The sequence below is a fragment of the Eptatretus burgeri genome, chromosome 8, assembly GCF_056783735.1.
Source record: "Eptatretus burgeri isolate ZD-2024b chromosome 8, Ebu_testis_v1, whole genome shotgun sequence".
Taxonomy (NCBI): Eukaryota; Metazoa; Chordata; class Myxini; order Myxiniformes; family Myxinidae; genus Eptatretus; species Eptatretus burgeri.
The window spans coordinates 70,316,499-70,334,018 of NC_140968.1; the positions used below are offsets into that span (position 1 = coordinate 70,316,499).

The 17,520-nt window shown below is 44.5% G+C and overlaps 1 protein-coding gene across 1 annotated transcript in view; it reads right to left on the bottom strand.

The window, feature by feature from the left end:
• LOC147021995 (SUN domain-containing protein 2-like) overlaps positions 1-14,191 on the bottom strand; it is a 45,486-nt gene extending 31,295 nt beyond the window's left edge. Inside the window, exons 1-3 of the mRNA XM_085892498.1 lie at positions 13,830-14,191; positions 6,700-6,716; positions 6,196-6,433 (exon numbers count right to left, since the gene is read on the bottom strand). Coding sequence (XP_085748624.1) covers positions 6,196-6,433; positions 6,700-6,716; positions 13,830-13,837 — 263 coding nt within the window. The 5' untranslated portion in view covers positions 13,838-14,191. The remainder of the gene's footprint in view (positions 1-6,195; positions 6,434-6,699; positions 6,717-13,829) is intronic.
• Positions 14,192-17,520: the final 3,329 nt, after the last annotated feature.

The following is a 17,520-nucleotide window of genomic DNA, read 5'->3' on the forward strand; positions in this document are numbered from 1 at the left end:
GAAGCATCATCCGGGCAAGTAAGATCTATAAAGATGATCTCCATGTGTCTTTTGAGAAAATGCTTGCTCAAGATGAAAACCCGTCTGTCCAGTGTCACCGACAATGTGTATCAATTTATACATCGCAGGTGTCTATAAAACGATTTCTGAAACACAATGATACTGAAAACGCATCACCAGCTCCAAAGCGATCTCGTCGTTCTGATTCGCAAGGAACGACATTTAACTTCCGAGAGCACTGCATATTCTGTGGTGCATTATGTATCATGGATCGCGATCCAAAACATCCAGATCGGTGGAGAAAAGTCACTTTGTGCCGTACGGCCGATCGTGCTGCCGATCGCACCTACAAGCAAAAGATATTGGACACTTGTTTCGAGCGTCAAGACAACTGGGCAAAGGATGTTGAAATCCGTGTTGTTGGAGCAGTGAGTGATCTACATGCGGCGGATGCAAGATACCACATCGACTGTAGGGACGCATTCATGACAGATCATGCTATAGCAGCAGCTGTCAGAAGCAGCCTTGATCCGAGTCAAATATCTTTGGACTCTTCTTTCCATTCAACTGTATCTGAAATGAAAGCAGACATGTCAAAAATATGGAACTCTGTCGATGTTTATAACCTGTATCTTGAAAATGATGGACAGAAGTTGTCCCGTAGAGTCTTAGTTTCTCATCTGTCATCATTTTGGGCCTGATTTACTCATTTTAAGTGGTTCAGGTGTTGCCAGCCTTTTGGTATTTCAGAGTAAGGCATCAGGCCTGTTACATCTGGTAAATGATGAAGACGACTTCGATTGTGTATTAGAAAGGGTTGCAAAACGCATTGTCCATGAGACGCAGAGGTTACTAGCTGATAGGAAAGTATACCAAGCTCGTGTAGACATTGATATTGCACTGGACTCTGTCAGTGAAACACTTCGCTCACTGTTAGTTAAAATGTCTGACAAAATGAACTGTACTTTGTCAGCTGCTCTCATTGGCAACATTGTCACCAGCATTTTAACCAACCGATCCACCCCTCTTCAGATTGCACTAAGTGTTGGCCTCAATCAGAGGTCTCTGATTGAACAGTTCGATGATTGCAGGTTAGCTTGTTCTTATGATGAAATATTGCAGTTCAAAGCTTCAGCAGCAGCAGCAGCACTCAAGAACTTCACCATCATGGGTATGACCTGTCCAAAGATGGCATCATTCAAGCTGTTGCAGACATCTTTGATGCAAACATATCCTTGCAGAACGGACTTGTTAGCACCCATTCCCTTGCCATTGTAATGACTGTTGCTGACAGGTACTTGACTGAGGAATCACATATTGAGACATTCCCTAGACTGACAGCAAATTAAATGCAGCAGCAGGTAATTGATGACATCCCTGTAGAGAGATACAAAGGTCCCAAAAAACCTGACATGCCTGATACTGAGGCTAAGCGAGCTCTATTGCCATTACGTGTTCTCGCCGCACAAGTGGTATCACTTTTGAGAGCCCAACCCCTCGACTTCGACTTCTTGCAAGCCATTGACTCTGATGAGGGCATACCGGAGTTCAACGGATTCAATACTAAGTTGTCAAGGGAACAGGGCCATACCATAAGACCAGCCACAAGAGCCATTTACCACCCATTGATAGATATGAACCCAGCTGACCCCGACACAATCCTGACAGCAACGGTGAACACACAAGATCTCACCAATAGCTGCGGACAGCGCATTACCCTCTTCACCAATAACCAATAACTATACAGGGTTGCTGTAGGCATAAAGTGGGTCTACCAAGACCGGTTTCTTAACTTTATACCAAGGCTAGGCGGAATGCACCTTCTGATGAGTTTTGTTGGATGTGTTGGATACCTAATGGCAAACACTGGTCTAGAAGAAATCATGAAAACAAGCTTTGGAGGTGTTCCGAAAATGCTTAGTGGGAAAAAGTTTCCTCAAAACGTCAGAGCTCTTCGGCTTGTTGTGGAGGAAGTCATAAGAGGTATTGTTGGACAGTTGGAGAGTCACACCGAACTTCAAGAACATCTAGAAGTATTGTCACAAGAGAGCAGGACGACACGACTCTGGGTAGACTGTCTAATCAAGCCAGTTTTTCTTATGATGCTCTTTGTGCGAGCTGAACGTGAGGCCGACTGGCCACTACATCTATATGCGGTCAAAGAAATGATGCCATATTTCTTTGCTGCGGGACATCACCACTATGCCCGTTACAGCCTTTATTACCTGAGGTCGATGGAACGTCTCCCCGGTGACATCTTGCATCGTTTTCTGAAAGGGGACCATGTGATGAGGCATAAACCCGATCTCTGGAACGGTATCTGGTCAGACATGTTTATAGAGAGCACCTTTATGCGATACGGCCACGGTGCTAGAGGCATCATAGGGATCACTCTCAAGCCGCCTGCACTCAAACGATGGGCTCTGAGTATGCATGCATGCACCAAGATTGTCAAAGGTGTTGCAGACATGACTAGAGGATACAAAGAGGTTGATGTCACGAGTCATAAAGATGAGAAACCATCAAGGATCCACGGAGACAACCAAGACAGGTCAAAGATTCGAGAGAAACTGCAATTATGCATACAGCCACTGGATAATGACGACCATCCAAAAGGCCTGGTGAACATCCAAACCGGACAGATACAACCAGAGTCTGTAAATGTAGAGCACGCTGTTGACATAGGCAAGGCACAGATGATCGCTTTTGAAAGTAGTCTGCCATCTGGCTTCAACGCCCCTCTATCCAAGAAGGTTGTCACGATGGCCGTCATGAAGAAATCCATCAAGGTTGGGGGCAAAGATGTATACGATGTCAATCTGATATACTCACGGGTGTTGGGGCTTCAACAAACACGAGACATTGACTTACCAACAGTTCTCAAACATGAACTTGCCCCCATGCCGACCTCCATGTTCAAGGAAAATGGCACCATGCGCATAGCATCGGCAAAGTCTACACTGAAGAAAAAGCTCCAAGTGTTAGTTTCCTCACGTATTGTTCAGAAGGCAGAAGCTGTTATAATTGACGGTTGCGCTACCCTCTGGTGTGTCCACTGGCCATGTAAGGGTACAGTCAAAGACTTTGTGGACAATGTGTGCAGCTTCATTATCCGTAAAATGTTGCAGGGGGATGTCTATCTTGTATTTGATCGATACTTCGATTTCAGCATCAAAGGCACAACACGGACAAAATGGTGTGGTCAGCAAGCCAGTAGACACCATCGCCTAACCCTCCAAAGTCCTCCCCCACCACAAAAGGTCGTCCTAACTATAGCGGACAACAAAGTTAAACTCATCAAGTTGATATGCACAGAACTGCTCACCAGAGGGGAAAAGATGAAGAACAAGCTCGTCCTAACTGGCCAAGACCCTGTACCAATGGAAGTCAGCTGCGATGTCCTGAGACAGAGGGAAGATCTAGAGAACTTTCATGAAGAAGCAGATGTAATCATGGTTCATCAAATGTCGAAGCTGGCAGAAGAAGGTGCAGTGGCCATCAACGTACTGTGCGATGATACAGACGTCTTCGTACTGCTCCTACATTTTTACCACAAACTTGATCTCACGTGCGGCCTAGCAATGGAATCTACTCATTCTGAAAGAGCCTTGGTTGACATAGCAGCATCTGCCAAAGAGCATGCTAAAATAGCTCCACAGCTTCCAGCGATGCACTGCCTTTCTGGGTGCGATACTGTTGCGCAACTGTTTGGTGTTGGCAAATCAACTACCATCAAGATGCTTCAGGCCAGTCAAACACTCGAATGCTTGGGTGAGCTTGATGCTCTAATGTCAACTATTATAGACGAAGCTACCAAATTTATCGCTCAGTGTTATGGATCCACGACTGCTGCAGACATGTCCGACACTCGGGTACAGGTATGGTCCTGGAAAATGGGGCGAAAGAACATGACAGCAGCGCCAAAACTAAAGACACTGCCACCAACAAGCCAAGCATTCATAGAAAATGTTCGACGTGCTCATTTCCAGACGGCAATTTGGAAGGCGGCCCTTCAATCAAAGCCCCCCAACATGAATCCAGAAGAGTACGGATGGGCGCGAGAGGAAACTTCCAAGTCTCTTCTTCCTGTTCCAATGCCCACAGACGTTGCACTTGCTCCACCACAAATTTTGGAGTTAATAAGGTGTGGTTGTACTTCAGGCACCCCATGTAGAACAGCGCAGTGTGGTTGTTGTGCCGCTCATTTACCATGCACTTTCTTCTGTGCATGTCATAGAGATTCAAATATCAATTGCCATAATGAATGTACAAAACAGGAAGAACATGACATTGACAATGACGAGACCGACAAGGAGACTGCTGATGACGCCGACGATGATTGACCTCTATTACGTACTTCGTGCTTCTAGTCCTTATAATGGTACCAGCTATTATCCAAAATGTTGGTTAGAAATAGAATCCACTCCTATCTTCATAGATTTCATGTTGAAACAAACTGTCCTATCCCATATAGCCATAGTCCCATAAATGGAATCCAAGATGGCCGCCATCTCAGACACTTGTAACTGGTATTATTATATTCCTTGACCATGAAAACCTAGGTTTAGACACAATTATTTCCATCCTATTCCATATATAGCCATAGATATAGCCAAAAAACTGAATTTCGGTAATGGCCGACTTCATTTGCATATTATGCAAATTGCCCAAACCTGACAGGACGTTATCACTTGGACTCTTGTTCAGCACCCTTCAAAGAGATAAAAACTGCAAAAAAACTTTATAGGAACGCAAGTGCAAGGTTATGTAGAATTCTGCAGGACTATGAGGTTCCTCCTGGTGACTTCATCTTTGCTTTTTCCAAGTTTGGGTTCCTTCTGATTACTCCAATGCAGGACTGTACCTATTTAGTCTTCCATTTCATATGAATTGAATTTATTTTAATCCCATTCTAAATTCAATTCAATAATAATAAAAAAAACGTCGTGGGTCAGGATCAGGTATCCAATCAAATCGGGGTTGTATCAAAGCAGGATGTCTTGGTACCCAGTCATCACTGCGAGCAGTTTTCATGTGACAGTTCTAGTAATGCTATGATTAATTACGTAACACACCAGTACAAAAAAGGCCACACAAAATACACGTACTTGAGGTACCCAGAGGCAACATGAAAAATTTAGTTGGATTTGGTTCAGTCGATAGATATATATATATATATATATATATATATATATATATATATATATATATATATATATATATATATATTTATTTTAAAGCATATATAAAGAAATAAATAAATGTGTATATATAAATATAGATGTGTATATATAAAAATATGTATAAATATATACATGTGAATATATCTATCTATAATTCCAGCAATCTCTGTGTGTGTCTGTCTGTCTGTCTGTCTGTCTGCCACCACCGTTTCTCGACGACCGCCGGTCCGATCTCATTGAAACTTGCCAGGAATATTGCAGGCAACCCTCGGATGTGCCTTTTCGAGGTTTGATATCGATCGGACGAGCGGTTCCCAAGTTACGGCCATTTATCTGTCGACCAATGACAAAAAACGGTGCTATAACATCACGAATGATGTCACAATTAATGTTTATTTCTTTATTCATTTTATAATTTTTTTATTTTTGCACGATCGACGGTCCGATCTGATTGAAACTTGCCAGGAATATTGCCGGGGCCCCGCGGATGTGCTTTTCAAGGTATGATATTAATCGGACGAGCGGTTCCCAAGTTACGGCCATTTATCTGTCGACCAATGACAGGACACGGTGCTATGACATCATGAATGACATCACAATTAATGTTTATTTATTTATTTATTATTATTTCTTTTGCACGACTGAAACTTGCCAGGAATATTGCTGGGGACCTGCGGATGTGCCTTTCGAGGTTTGAGAGAGAGGCTGCACATACTGGCACTCACCTACAGGCCCACCCCTACGGGCCCATACGAGTATATATAAATATGGATAAACATATATATATATATATATATAAATATTTATGTGTGTGTGTGTGTGTGTGTATGTATGTATGTATGTATGTATGTATGTATATATATATATATATATATATATATATATATATATATATATATATATATATATATATATATATATATATATGTACAAATTCGTTTTCAGAGTGTAGATTTCCCAAATCCCTCTTCCTCACCTCCTCACCAAGCTGTCCTGCCCTATTCTCTCTTACCTTGATGGTAGATATGTCTTAACGTCACACAATCCGTGCACTTTTTCCCCCTTCCAAAACTCCAAATCTTCTTCAGGGATGAGGAACCGAACTTTTCGTCTCCTTGGCTTGCGATGCCTTCGTACACACTTCTTCACAGGTGTTTTTATCTTTCCATAATAAGGGACGTCGATATCTCGAAGTCTGCCCAACCAGACACCCCCACATGCTGGTCGGACAAACGATGAACGACGCGAACCTACAAACAAGGGATTAAATGGATTATCGACTCCACCTGTCTGAGGTACAAGCAGTCTACCTGGTTGTTGGTTGCATCATTTCTGGGGATGCCGTTACCTGGCTTCAATGAGAATTATAGAATCTGGTCGTTACCGGCACACAATGGAATACTCTTTTCGAAATGTATCTAAATAGAAAACGCAAGAGAATTGTTTCCTTCTCAAGAGCTTTCTCATCCCTTAGTATTTCATTTGCACTTTGGGATCATCACATAATCCAGCTTACCTGCAGGGTGTGTCGAGCTTCAGAAGATGAACACGTTGGATGGAGAGGGGGAAGTGGGAAAAAGAGAAAAATAAACAGAACATTATGAATACCATCAATAAATGAACCCTCTCATCATCTCTATAAATACAGTGGCCTGCAGAAGTGTTCATCCCCTTCCAAATAATGCCACATCCAGATGAATTATGAATTTTGTAGAAACCATTTTTCCAAGTGAACTTATTTATGCATAACTGGAGGGATCAAACGAAACACTGTCAGGGCTGAAGGAGGTTACATGTCAGAATACCTTCAAAAAAAACACACATCCAAATCAAAATTCACTGGTTGAAGAAGTATTCAGCCCCTTTGGTCAGCACTTGGTGGAAGCACCTTTTGAAGCATTGACTGCTTTGGGTGTTTTTGGGTTGATCTCCACCAGCTTTGGACAGTGCGATGGTTAAATCTTTGTCCATCGTTCACGTGAAAATTGCTCCAGTTCTGCCAAGTTTGATGGGGATCGTCGATGGACTGCAATCTTTCAAGTCTCGCTGTAAATGTTCAATTTGGTTGAAGTTAGGGCTTTGACTGGGCCACTCGAGAACATTTGTTTTCTTCTTATTCAGGAACTTCAGTGTGGCTTTAGCTTTGTTCTTCAGATCATTGTCCCACTGAAATGTGACTCTCCTACTCGTTTCAGATTCATGGCTTGCTCAAGAAAGTTTCATCAAGGATTCTCCAGTACTCTGGCTAGGCCTGGAATCAATCTAGTAGCCCTGCGCTGAACCCTCTCAATGGCATCTATGTCCTTCCTGAGTTGTGGTGACCAAAGCTGAACACAATATTCTAAATGTGGCCCTCACTAAATTCCTCTACAATGTTAACACCACCTCTTTTAATTTATAAATGATCCCCCTCCGAATACAACCTGAACCCCTATTTGCTTTACCAATAGCTGCCTGGCACTGTGCTGCCTGCTTACCTCCCGTATCTATTACAATCACCAGATCCTTCTCCTGTGTAACATTCTCCAAAATTACCCCTTGCATCCTGTAATCTCTATTTTCATTGTTCTTTCCCATCCCCAACACCTTACACTTGCTCAGGTAAAATTCCCTCTGCCAATCTTTTACCCAATATATGCAAGTATCAATACTTTCCGAGATCTGATCAACACCCCCTCCTCTATCTACCTTACCTCTAAGCTATGTGTCATCTGCAAATTTGGAAAGCCTACTCTTTACCACATTATCCAAATCGTTGATGTAAATAATGAATAGTAATGGTCCAAGTACTGATCCCTGAGATACCCTACTACTTCCATCCTCCCAGCAAGACATCCTTCCACTTTCAGCCACTCTTTGCTTCCTACCACTGAGCCAGTTTGCAATCTAATTAGCTACCTTTCCAGCCACTCCACAAGTCCTCACTTTGGCTTTCAACCTCCGATGTGGTACCTTGTCAAATGTCTTCTGAAAGTCTGGATATACTATGTCCACTGCCTTTCCATCATCCACCCAATCAGACACTGCCTCATAGAACTCCAAAAGATTTGTTAAACAGGAACTACCTTTGGTAAACCCAAGCTGACTACCTTTAATTAGTTTGTATTTGCTTAAATGATTTTTCATCTGGACCTTAATTAATGTCTCCAACACCTTCCCCACAATGGAAGTCAAGCTAACAGGTCTATAGTTTCCCAATTCTTCTCTGGATCCTTTCTTAAATAGTGGTGTTACATTTGTGACTCTCCAATCCTCTGGTACCTGTCCTTACTCCAGGGAACTCTTGAAAATATCCGGAAACATCTCGCTTACCTGCTCAACCACCTCCATCAAGACTCTCAGGTGCATATTATCTGGACCCGGAGCCTTATCTACTCTTAGATTACCTTGCTGTTCCTTTACTTCTTCCACTCCAACCTGGATCTTCTGTAAAAGCCCTTCCTCACCTCCTTGATAAATACTCTCAGCTGTTGGCAATTTTCCTGACTGTTCTTGTGTCAAAGTGGAAGAAAAATACCTCTTTACTAAGCCTGCCATCTCACTTTCATCACTAACCACTCTCCCGGTGCTATTCCTCAATGGGCCCACACTGGTCCGAACCTGTTCTTTTCCCCTGATATACTAAAAGAAAGCCTTGCTATTATGTTTAATATTCTTAGGCATGTCCTTCTGATCCTCTCTTTTTGGCTTGCCGAGTTATTTTCTTAACTTGCCTCTGTTTACTTCGATCGTGATATAAATCTCACTCCAGTCCTGTTATTTTTAAACCTAAGAAATGCCTTCTGCTTCTCCTGAGTAGCGTTCCTTATCTCATTGCTCAACCACCCTCTGATTTTCTGATTTTTCTCATGTGATTTAGAATCCTCTGATTTTTCTCTGTTGATCTAACTTTTTCACATTTTAACTGTATTTTTCTGCATTATCACTTTGGAGAGGTTTATAAAGACTATATATCAAGTGTGATTTGATCGAATCATGAAATAAGCTCATATGGCATCAAACTGTGAAAACTTTGAAAGGGGGGGGGGTGAACATTTTGCAGGCCACGAAAGAAGGTGTACACTGTACACGTGAAGCTTCAGCCAGAATCAAACGTTTACATTTTAAACTCTTTCCACTTCCACTGCTGTTAACATTAATATGTTAATATGCTGTTCCAATATATATATATATATATATATATATATATATATATATATATATATATATATATATATATATATATATATATATATATATATATATATATATATATATATGACAGTGGTTCCCAAACTTTTTTGTCCATGACCCAAAATTTGAAATCACATTTGCCTCGCAACCCAAATGATACTGGTGCCTAGTGTACCTATGATAAAAATTGTCAAATTGCTTTTGACATGAAACCCCCCCTCAAAAATTGAGATTTCGAGGGGGGGGTTCAAGTTTGGGTCACGACCCTGGGTTTGGGAACCTCTGATATATGAGCAAATACAACCCGTCGCTTCGCTGATGGGAGTATTAAGGGGAGGGGAGGAGTCAGAGAGAGGAGGGAGGGCTAGGGGTGGGAGAGAGAGGGGTGGGGGAGAGAGAGAGGGTTTGGGGTGGGATAAGGGTGAGAGAGGAAGAGCGGTGAGAGGAAGATGGGGGTAAAAGGGAGGGGTAGGGAAAGGGAGGGGGAAAGGGAGGGGAGAGAGGGGAGGGGGTAGAGTGCAGAGGGGGAGAGGAGAGGGAGGATTCCGGCAGATGTGATGCCAAGTTCACCGTCCATCCGAGAGATGGCACACACATTGATGACTCACCCTGCCTGTGAAACACCGGGATGACAGTTTATAGCTGGGTCGGGATTCAAACCCAGACTAGACAGCTTCGAGCGAGCATGCATATCTCTCAAGTATCCTGCATCGATCTGGCGATTCATTGTTTTATAAAAACTGAAATATTCCGAGCAGCAGTTCCAACTTCTGTACTTAAAAAAATAAAATCTTTCATTTGTCCAATTCACACATTCTTAGACAGCCCTTCCTCTCCTGACCTCTGGAGTGATGTGTGGTGGAAGAGAAGAGGGGAGGGGACTTGGCAGGAGGATAGCGTGAATGGAGGGAAAAGCAGCACGAGGGGAGGGAAAGGCAGTGCAAATGGAGGGAAAGGCAGCGTGAGTGGGGGGGGGGGGAGGCAGTGCGAAGTGAGGAAGGCAGGGGGTGGACGAAAGGCAGCACGAGGGGTGGGGGAGGCTGGGTGAGGGGGGAAAGGCAGGGTGAGAAGGGGAAGGCAGGGTAAAGGGGGTAAAGTGGGGGGGGGGGGGTCCTTCTGGACATAGCCATCGTCTGCACACATCGGGAGATAAACACCGTCCAGACACATTCTGGAGATAACCACCGTCTGGATAGGTACGGAGATAACCATTGTTCAGGTAAATCTGGAGATCGTTCCTTGCTGTTGTTAATCTGGATGCTTCAAGACAAGGGAGAGCTCCATTGGTGGCAGCACATGTTGTACATGTTATTGTGAACACACGCGTTGTGCAAGGCCTGTTGCACTTGCGTACACACCTAATGTGTAACATATTATAAACTGGAGCTGGATACTTTAAGTCCTGATAGGTCTCTGTTCCATCTCCTGAAATCCACCATTGTGTAAATGTAGCATTCAACAATAGCAACTTTCACGTGCACACACTTAAACACGTACATGTGCACACCATTCGGCCCATGAAGCATGTACATTGATTCCCAACCAATGACTTTTTTGGATCCAGAGTCAAGGCTCGTGGAAGAGCGAGAACACAAAACCGATCGAAGCGCAACAGGACAAAAGGCGAGGGGAGGGGGGGGGGGGACACAAACAGTGGAATTAATGGTCAAACAAGATGAAGAATTGGACAAACAATGGGGGAGGGAGGAATGGGGTGGACAAGATGGATACAGAAGGAAACTTCTTCCTCCCTGTCCCTCTCTTCTTCCCCTTCCCCCACCCCAATCTTGTACCTACCCAGGTCGAAAAACCAGTTAAAACCAGTACACATTTTCAACTGGTCTCTATTGGTTCTAATTGGTCTTTAACTGGTCTCTATTGGTTTCAACTGGTACCAGTTAAATTCAGTCAGAATTCCAATTTCCCAGTTGAAAAAACCAGTAGCTCATATTTGTACCAGTTAAAGTCTTACTGGTTCCAGTTGATACCAGTTGCAATGTACTGGTCTCCCAGTTGATACCAGTTACAATGTACTGGTCCCAGTTGATACCAGTTAGTTAAATACAATTGTATTTCAACTGGTAATATATCACTCTATTCCAATTTCCATATTAAAACCACTAAGAAACCAACTGGCTTTACTGGTACCAGTTGGCTACTGGTTTTCATCTGGTACCAGTTGACCAGTAAGCTACTGGTCTTTACTGGTTTTTTGACCTGGGTACCAACCCCACCGATTTTCTATAGCTCCCAATGCATACCGATTTTATTAGTCTGACCGCATTTGGAAGTTGTTATTGGAAAAAAAATTAATAGTTGTGTTTTTTTCAGTTTTGCGTTCGTTTCTCACTGCCAAGATCGTATTACACGTGGCTGCTTCTACATTCTACAAAACTCGTGCCTGACCTTGATTTCTTATCTCGTCAGCGATTGGTTATTGCTTCCAAACTAAGCATGACCAATGGGACGACAGGAAACAGCGGGCATTCATTTCAAGACAACACGCCATTTTCCATTCATGATCATAGACTGCAGTTAACAGAGAGGACTCATCGCTTCAGTGCACGACAACAATGCAAACACCAGAAAAGAAAAAAATACCCCCAAGCTGGGTCAACAAGTTTAAGCCAAGTTGGACAACAGAGTTCTAGTGTATCAAGGCTTCGCGTAAGGGAGACGGACATGCCTTCTGTGATGTGTGTCAATCAAACTTGTCCATCAGTCATGGGGGATACAACGACTTGAGTCGCAACATCTGCACGGGGAAACACATGAGCAACTCCCACGCGGTGGCAACCACATCAAAAATATCCTTCCAGCCAGTGCGAGAGATGCTGACGTCAATCAACGCCGAGGTTTGATTTCAAGGACTGTTGATGGAGCACAATTTGCCTCCGGCCCTAAATGACCATATCTCCAAGCTGGTCCCGCGGATGTTCCCCGACAGCGAGATCGCATGTGGTCGAACCAAGGCGACTCGTATTACGTGCACCATCGTGGGTCAGTCAGTTGATCGCATCAAGCAAAATGTCTGCCGGAACGATCTGATGTTTACCCTAGCAACGGATGGAAGCAGTGATGATGAGGACAAGTTTTTCCCAGTCTTGATGCAGGAGATTGCACCATTTTGCTTCATTTTTTTTGAAAATTTTCTGGGGAGGGGGGTTGGGGCATGCCCCGGACCCCTCGAGGGACGCGTGTAACTGCGTCACACGCCAGCCTACCGCTTCTCCTACAAAAAGGGTTGGCAGGTATACAATCTCTCTCCCCCACTCAGACTGGGTTGTGTGTCATTGCCTTCCCCACAGTAGTTGGTGCAGGAATTTGTAATTCGGCCATGGTACCAACGATAACTCGCCCACTCTTCGTGGAGGACAACGTGGGGATCTTGAAGGACCATTAAATAATGTTGGAAGACAGACCATGGGAGGGACGACACACACATTGATGACTCACCCAACCTGTGAAACCCGGGATGATGGTGAGTGTGTGTGTGTGTGTGTGTGTGTGTGTGTGTGTGTGTGTGTGTGTGTGTGTGTGTGTGTGTGTGTGTGTGTGTGTGTGTGTGTGTGTGTGTGTGTGTGTGTGTGTGTGTGTGTGTGTGTGTGTGTGTGTGTGTGTGTGTGTGCACCTCGAGGTCATCCTGTCAGAGATCGTATCTAAACTCTGTTCATAAACAAACTGTGATTCCATGTTGGATGTTTACGTTAAAAATGTCCAGATAATAAAAGTAAATTCCGAATCCAAAAACATCCTGATTGCTGGTGTCCCTGGACGGAGTAAAATAAAATGACATTCAATAATTACCTCAACAAGAGGGAAAAAATGAATTTTGGAACATTTCACCTCACATTCCGCGAGCGGATTATTTAATTATATCAGGGAAGAAATAAATCGTTTTTCACAAATTTTTATCCGATTTATCTCCAGATTTCCACATAATTATTAAAGCGAAGAGTTTCCATCGTTAAATATGAAATCAGATTTCGAATATCAACAAGAAATAAACCTTAACGATACATTATTCAATCTTACTGGGAACCAATCACATCACACCGAGCCGCTTCACTCAGCCAATCAGCGTGAACGAGAGAAACAAGAACGGACAGCGATCTCTGTCTTATACATCGAGATGTAACATATACATATACACACACACACACACACACACACACACACACACACACACACACACACACACACACACACACACACACACACACACACACACACACACACACACACACACACACACACACACACACACACACACACTCCCCACTCCTGTTCGTTTTCATCCCTCTCGTTGTTCCCATTCACATTCACTCTCCTGAACTCTTCCCCGAGCCCGTCCCAGCTCCATCACTCTGAGTGTTCAGGTTTTTAACATCATCTCCCATTGAATCGCGAGTTCTCAACATCTCACCATCCTTACTTTACCCCAAATTACCAACACGGCATTCCCTCACTTACCGGGGCATTCTGATCTTCGTAAACTGCTCTTAAAAATTAATAATCCCAATTTGTTGGAGGAACTCTTCAATGCACGACCGCAACGCACAGCGAACCAGGACAAACTGACGACACACTGTGCATGTTCGATCACAACGACGAATTGTGACGTCACAATGCCATCATGGAATCTCGTGCTTACGTCAACAATGCTCTTCTTTTTAGGTCATTTCCAATGACCTAATAATATTGGTGAAAGAAAGGGGAATATGGGTCCGTCCGTCCATTCACAATGAAGTTGAAGCGGGAGATCTGATCATTAGTGATCCTGATAGAGGTCGATGTTTACCCTAGCAACGGATGGAAACAGTGATGATGACAAGTTTTTCCGTATTGATGCAGGAGATTGCACCATTTTGCTTCATTTAAAAAAAAAAATTCCGGGGGGGGGCATGCCCCAGACCCCTCAAGGGACGCGTGTAACTGCGTTGCACGTCGTAGTCCCAGCACGTACACGACTTTCATGTCATGGTATGACTTTCAAGGTCACTGATTGTCAAGGTCAAGGTCACGAGGCCTTTGAAGTTGCGAAAATTACGATTTTCAAATTCTATCTCCTCTGCCATTTCTCAAGCGATCTTGAGTTTGATTGTAGCAAATGAATCTATGGGACAACATCTAAATTTTGATCGGGCCGGATTTTCGATATTCGCTTTCGTGTCACGTGACTTCAAAGTTGGCAAAAAATGCGAAAATGACGATTTTCAAAATCTATCTCCTCCGACATTTCTCAAGCAATCTTGAATTTGATTGTGGCATATGAATCTATGGGACAATATCTAAATTTGGTCAGGACGGATTTTCAATATTCGCTTTCGTGTCACGTGACTTCAAAGTTGGCAAAAAATGTGAAAATGACGATTTTCAAAATCTATCTCCTCCAACATTTCTCAAGTAATCTTGAATTTGATTGTGGCATATGAATCTATGGGACAATATCTAAATTTGGTCAGGACGGATTTTCAAATTTCGCTTTCGTTTTCACGTCACGAGACTTCAAAGTTTGCAAAAACTGCCCTACCTTCAGGAGGCTATATATTTTCTCGCAGAAATGACCATCACTCCCGCATGGGTGTATTTTTTGAATTTCAAGTCTGGGCTCTTGGAAGAGCGAGAACACTGAACGGATCAGGACGCATCAACAGCAGGACAGAAGATAAAATAGAGTGAGACTTGGACAAGCCGTTGGTGTGGGTGCAACGAGATGATTCCACGTCTCACGAAAGGAGATCAACAGGTTGAATGACCAGCAGAGCACACAATGTCACTCAGCACAGGTATCCGCCATAGCCCCACACACCATCACTGCCACACTCGGCTTCCACTCCCCGTGCCCTGTCCCGTTGCCAGGGGCTGCGGTTCCAGCTCACATGAAATCCCCCTTTTCTTCAAGAATAAAAAAACACAGTTTATCCAAAGCATCGAAAGGGAAGGAAACATAAGGAGAGATTAAAAAAACTCGTGGTATTTCCGGGCGAAATGCAATGCAGTTCAGGATGGCTATCCTCCCACGTATTAACTGGACCACTGCGGATCAAATGTCCACCCTGACAGAGCTTGTGACCGTGCGACCAGACCGAGTTCGGGATGCTACTAGCGTGGTGGGCTTCTTGGATATGTGGTGATGATGGTGGTTCCTTGTCAGCACACTGTTGTCCCTTGGCAGCGGCATGGTCCACATCGGTTTGACAAGGGGCGTTCTGGAACATCTCGGGCTGCCTTGACTGGTTCTGTGGAGCAGGTCAGATGTAACGGCGATTCCGCCTCAGAAAGTTTCCTGTTTCCGTGACGACTTCGACCGATCTGGGCTCTGATTGTGTGGTGGACAGAAATGCTGGATCCCAAGTACGGGACCCAAACCCGAACCCATTGGGCAGGTTGAAATGACCCAAGATTGGGGCTGGGCCGGCAGTTAAAGTACTCTTTCTGGGACGCTGGCCAACGTTGAAGTGCATGTCGGGTTACGTCACGATTCGGTGACAAGTTCGGCACCTTGGTGGCAGGTTGGATTTCATTTTCCTCCGATTCAGGAGCTCAGCAGTTGACTGACCCAGGGTGGCTGTCAATGGTCGTAGTCCTCAGAATGGAGGACGGCCATGTGTGTATCCACACCAGAGAACTTTGTTTTGTGTCGTGTTCTTTATGGTTTCCACCTGGCGTACTATGAAGCCGTTTGATTGCGGATAGTGGCCTTTCTGGCCATCAGATTGAAGTGACTTTCCCGTGCGGGGTTGGGATGGCATCCACATCTGTGGCTTGCTGCATTTGCTGTGCCTTCTGATGGCTGAATTGGATGTGCTGTACTTTCACATCGAGCTGGATGGTTGGTGCTTCCATTGGCGTCAGCAAGCAAGATAGCCCATCGGCTCGGAGCAAGTCTTTACCAGCTTTGTACTTGATACGTGTGTCATACCCCTGGAGCCACAGAAGCATCTGTTGCAGTTGGGGTGGGGCGGCAGTCAGATTTTTCAAGCTGATCATTTCCAGCACCTTGTGGTCACTCTCGACAATGAAGGGGCGACCGTGTAGGTAAGTGTGGAAGCGTTCGCATCTGAACACGACGGCCAGCATCTCACGCTCAATGTTCGCATTCCTATCTTTGCTCCACCTCAGACAGGCTCTTTGATGTGAAGGCGTTTGGCTTGTTGTCTTGCATTGGGCAATCCCCAAGGCCTTTTGTGGTGGCGTCGACATGTAGTGTTGTGATTTTTTGTGGGTCGAAGTAGGTTAGGCAAGTCTCATGGCAGATGTCATCCTTGACCTTTTGGAAAGCATGGCTCTGGCTGGCTGTCCATTCTCGTTGCTCTGATTTCACCAGTTCACGAAGGGGAGCTGTGAGGTCAGACAGCTTTAGTATGACGGGGCCCACATTCGTGATGATACCAGGTGCTTGCGAAGCTCACAGACGTTTTTCAGGTCTGGTAAGCTCTGGATCGCATCCACTCTCCCTGGGTCTTGGTGGGCACCTTGTTTGTCAAAGATGTGACCAAAAAACGGAATCTGTGGCTTTTTGATGCTGCACTTGTCACTGTTGTACTGCAGGTCAAATCTGGCAGCTGTTCTCATGAGGTGGTGAAGGTTGTGGTCATGTTCTTGCGCCGTTTTTCCGTGGACACCAATATCATCTGCATTGCTGATGACACCTGGGCATTGCTCGAGAATTTGGTCCATCCTGACCTGGAAGACGTCCCAGCACATCACGAGTCCAAATGGAATTCGCCGGAAGCACTAACAACCATATGGTGAGATGAAGGTCGTGAGTAGCTGGGAGGGATGATCAAGCTTGATTGACCAGTCCCCATTTTTGGCATCCAGCTTGGAGAAAACCATTGAGTCTGCAAACTTATGAGTCAGCTCTTCGAGCGTGGGAGTACGGAGGTGGCACGTCTTGATGGCACGGTTCAACTCTTTTGGGTCCAGGCGTAGTCGAAGTTTTCCGCTTGCTCTCCACACGTCGGTGAGACTGCTGACCCAGTCTGTAGGCTGGTCGACCTTCTGTACGATGCCCTGTCTCAGCATTCTGTCCAGTGCTGACTTTACTTCGTCTATCATCTGGATCGGGCATCGACGTGGTGCACGTAGTACAGGGGTACCCTGGGGTTTACTACGATGCGGTACTGGTTTGGAAAATTGCCAATATTATCAAATTGGT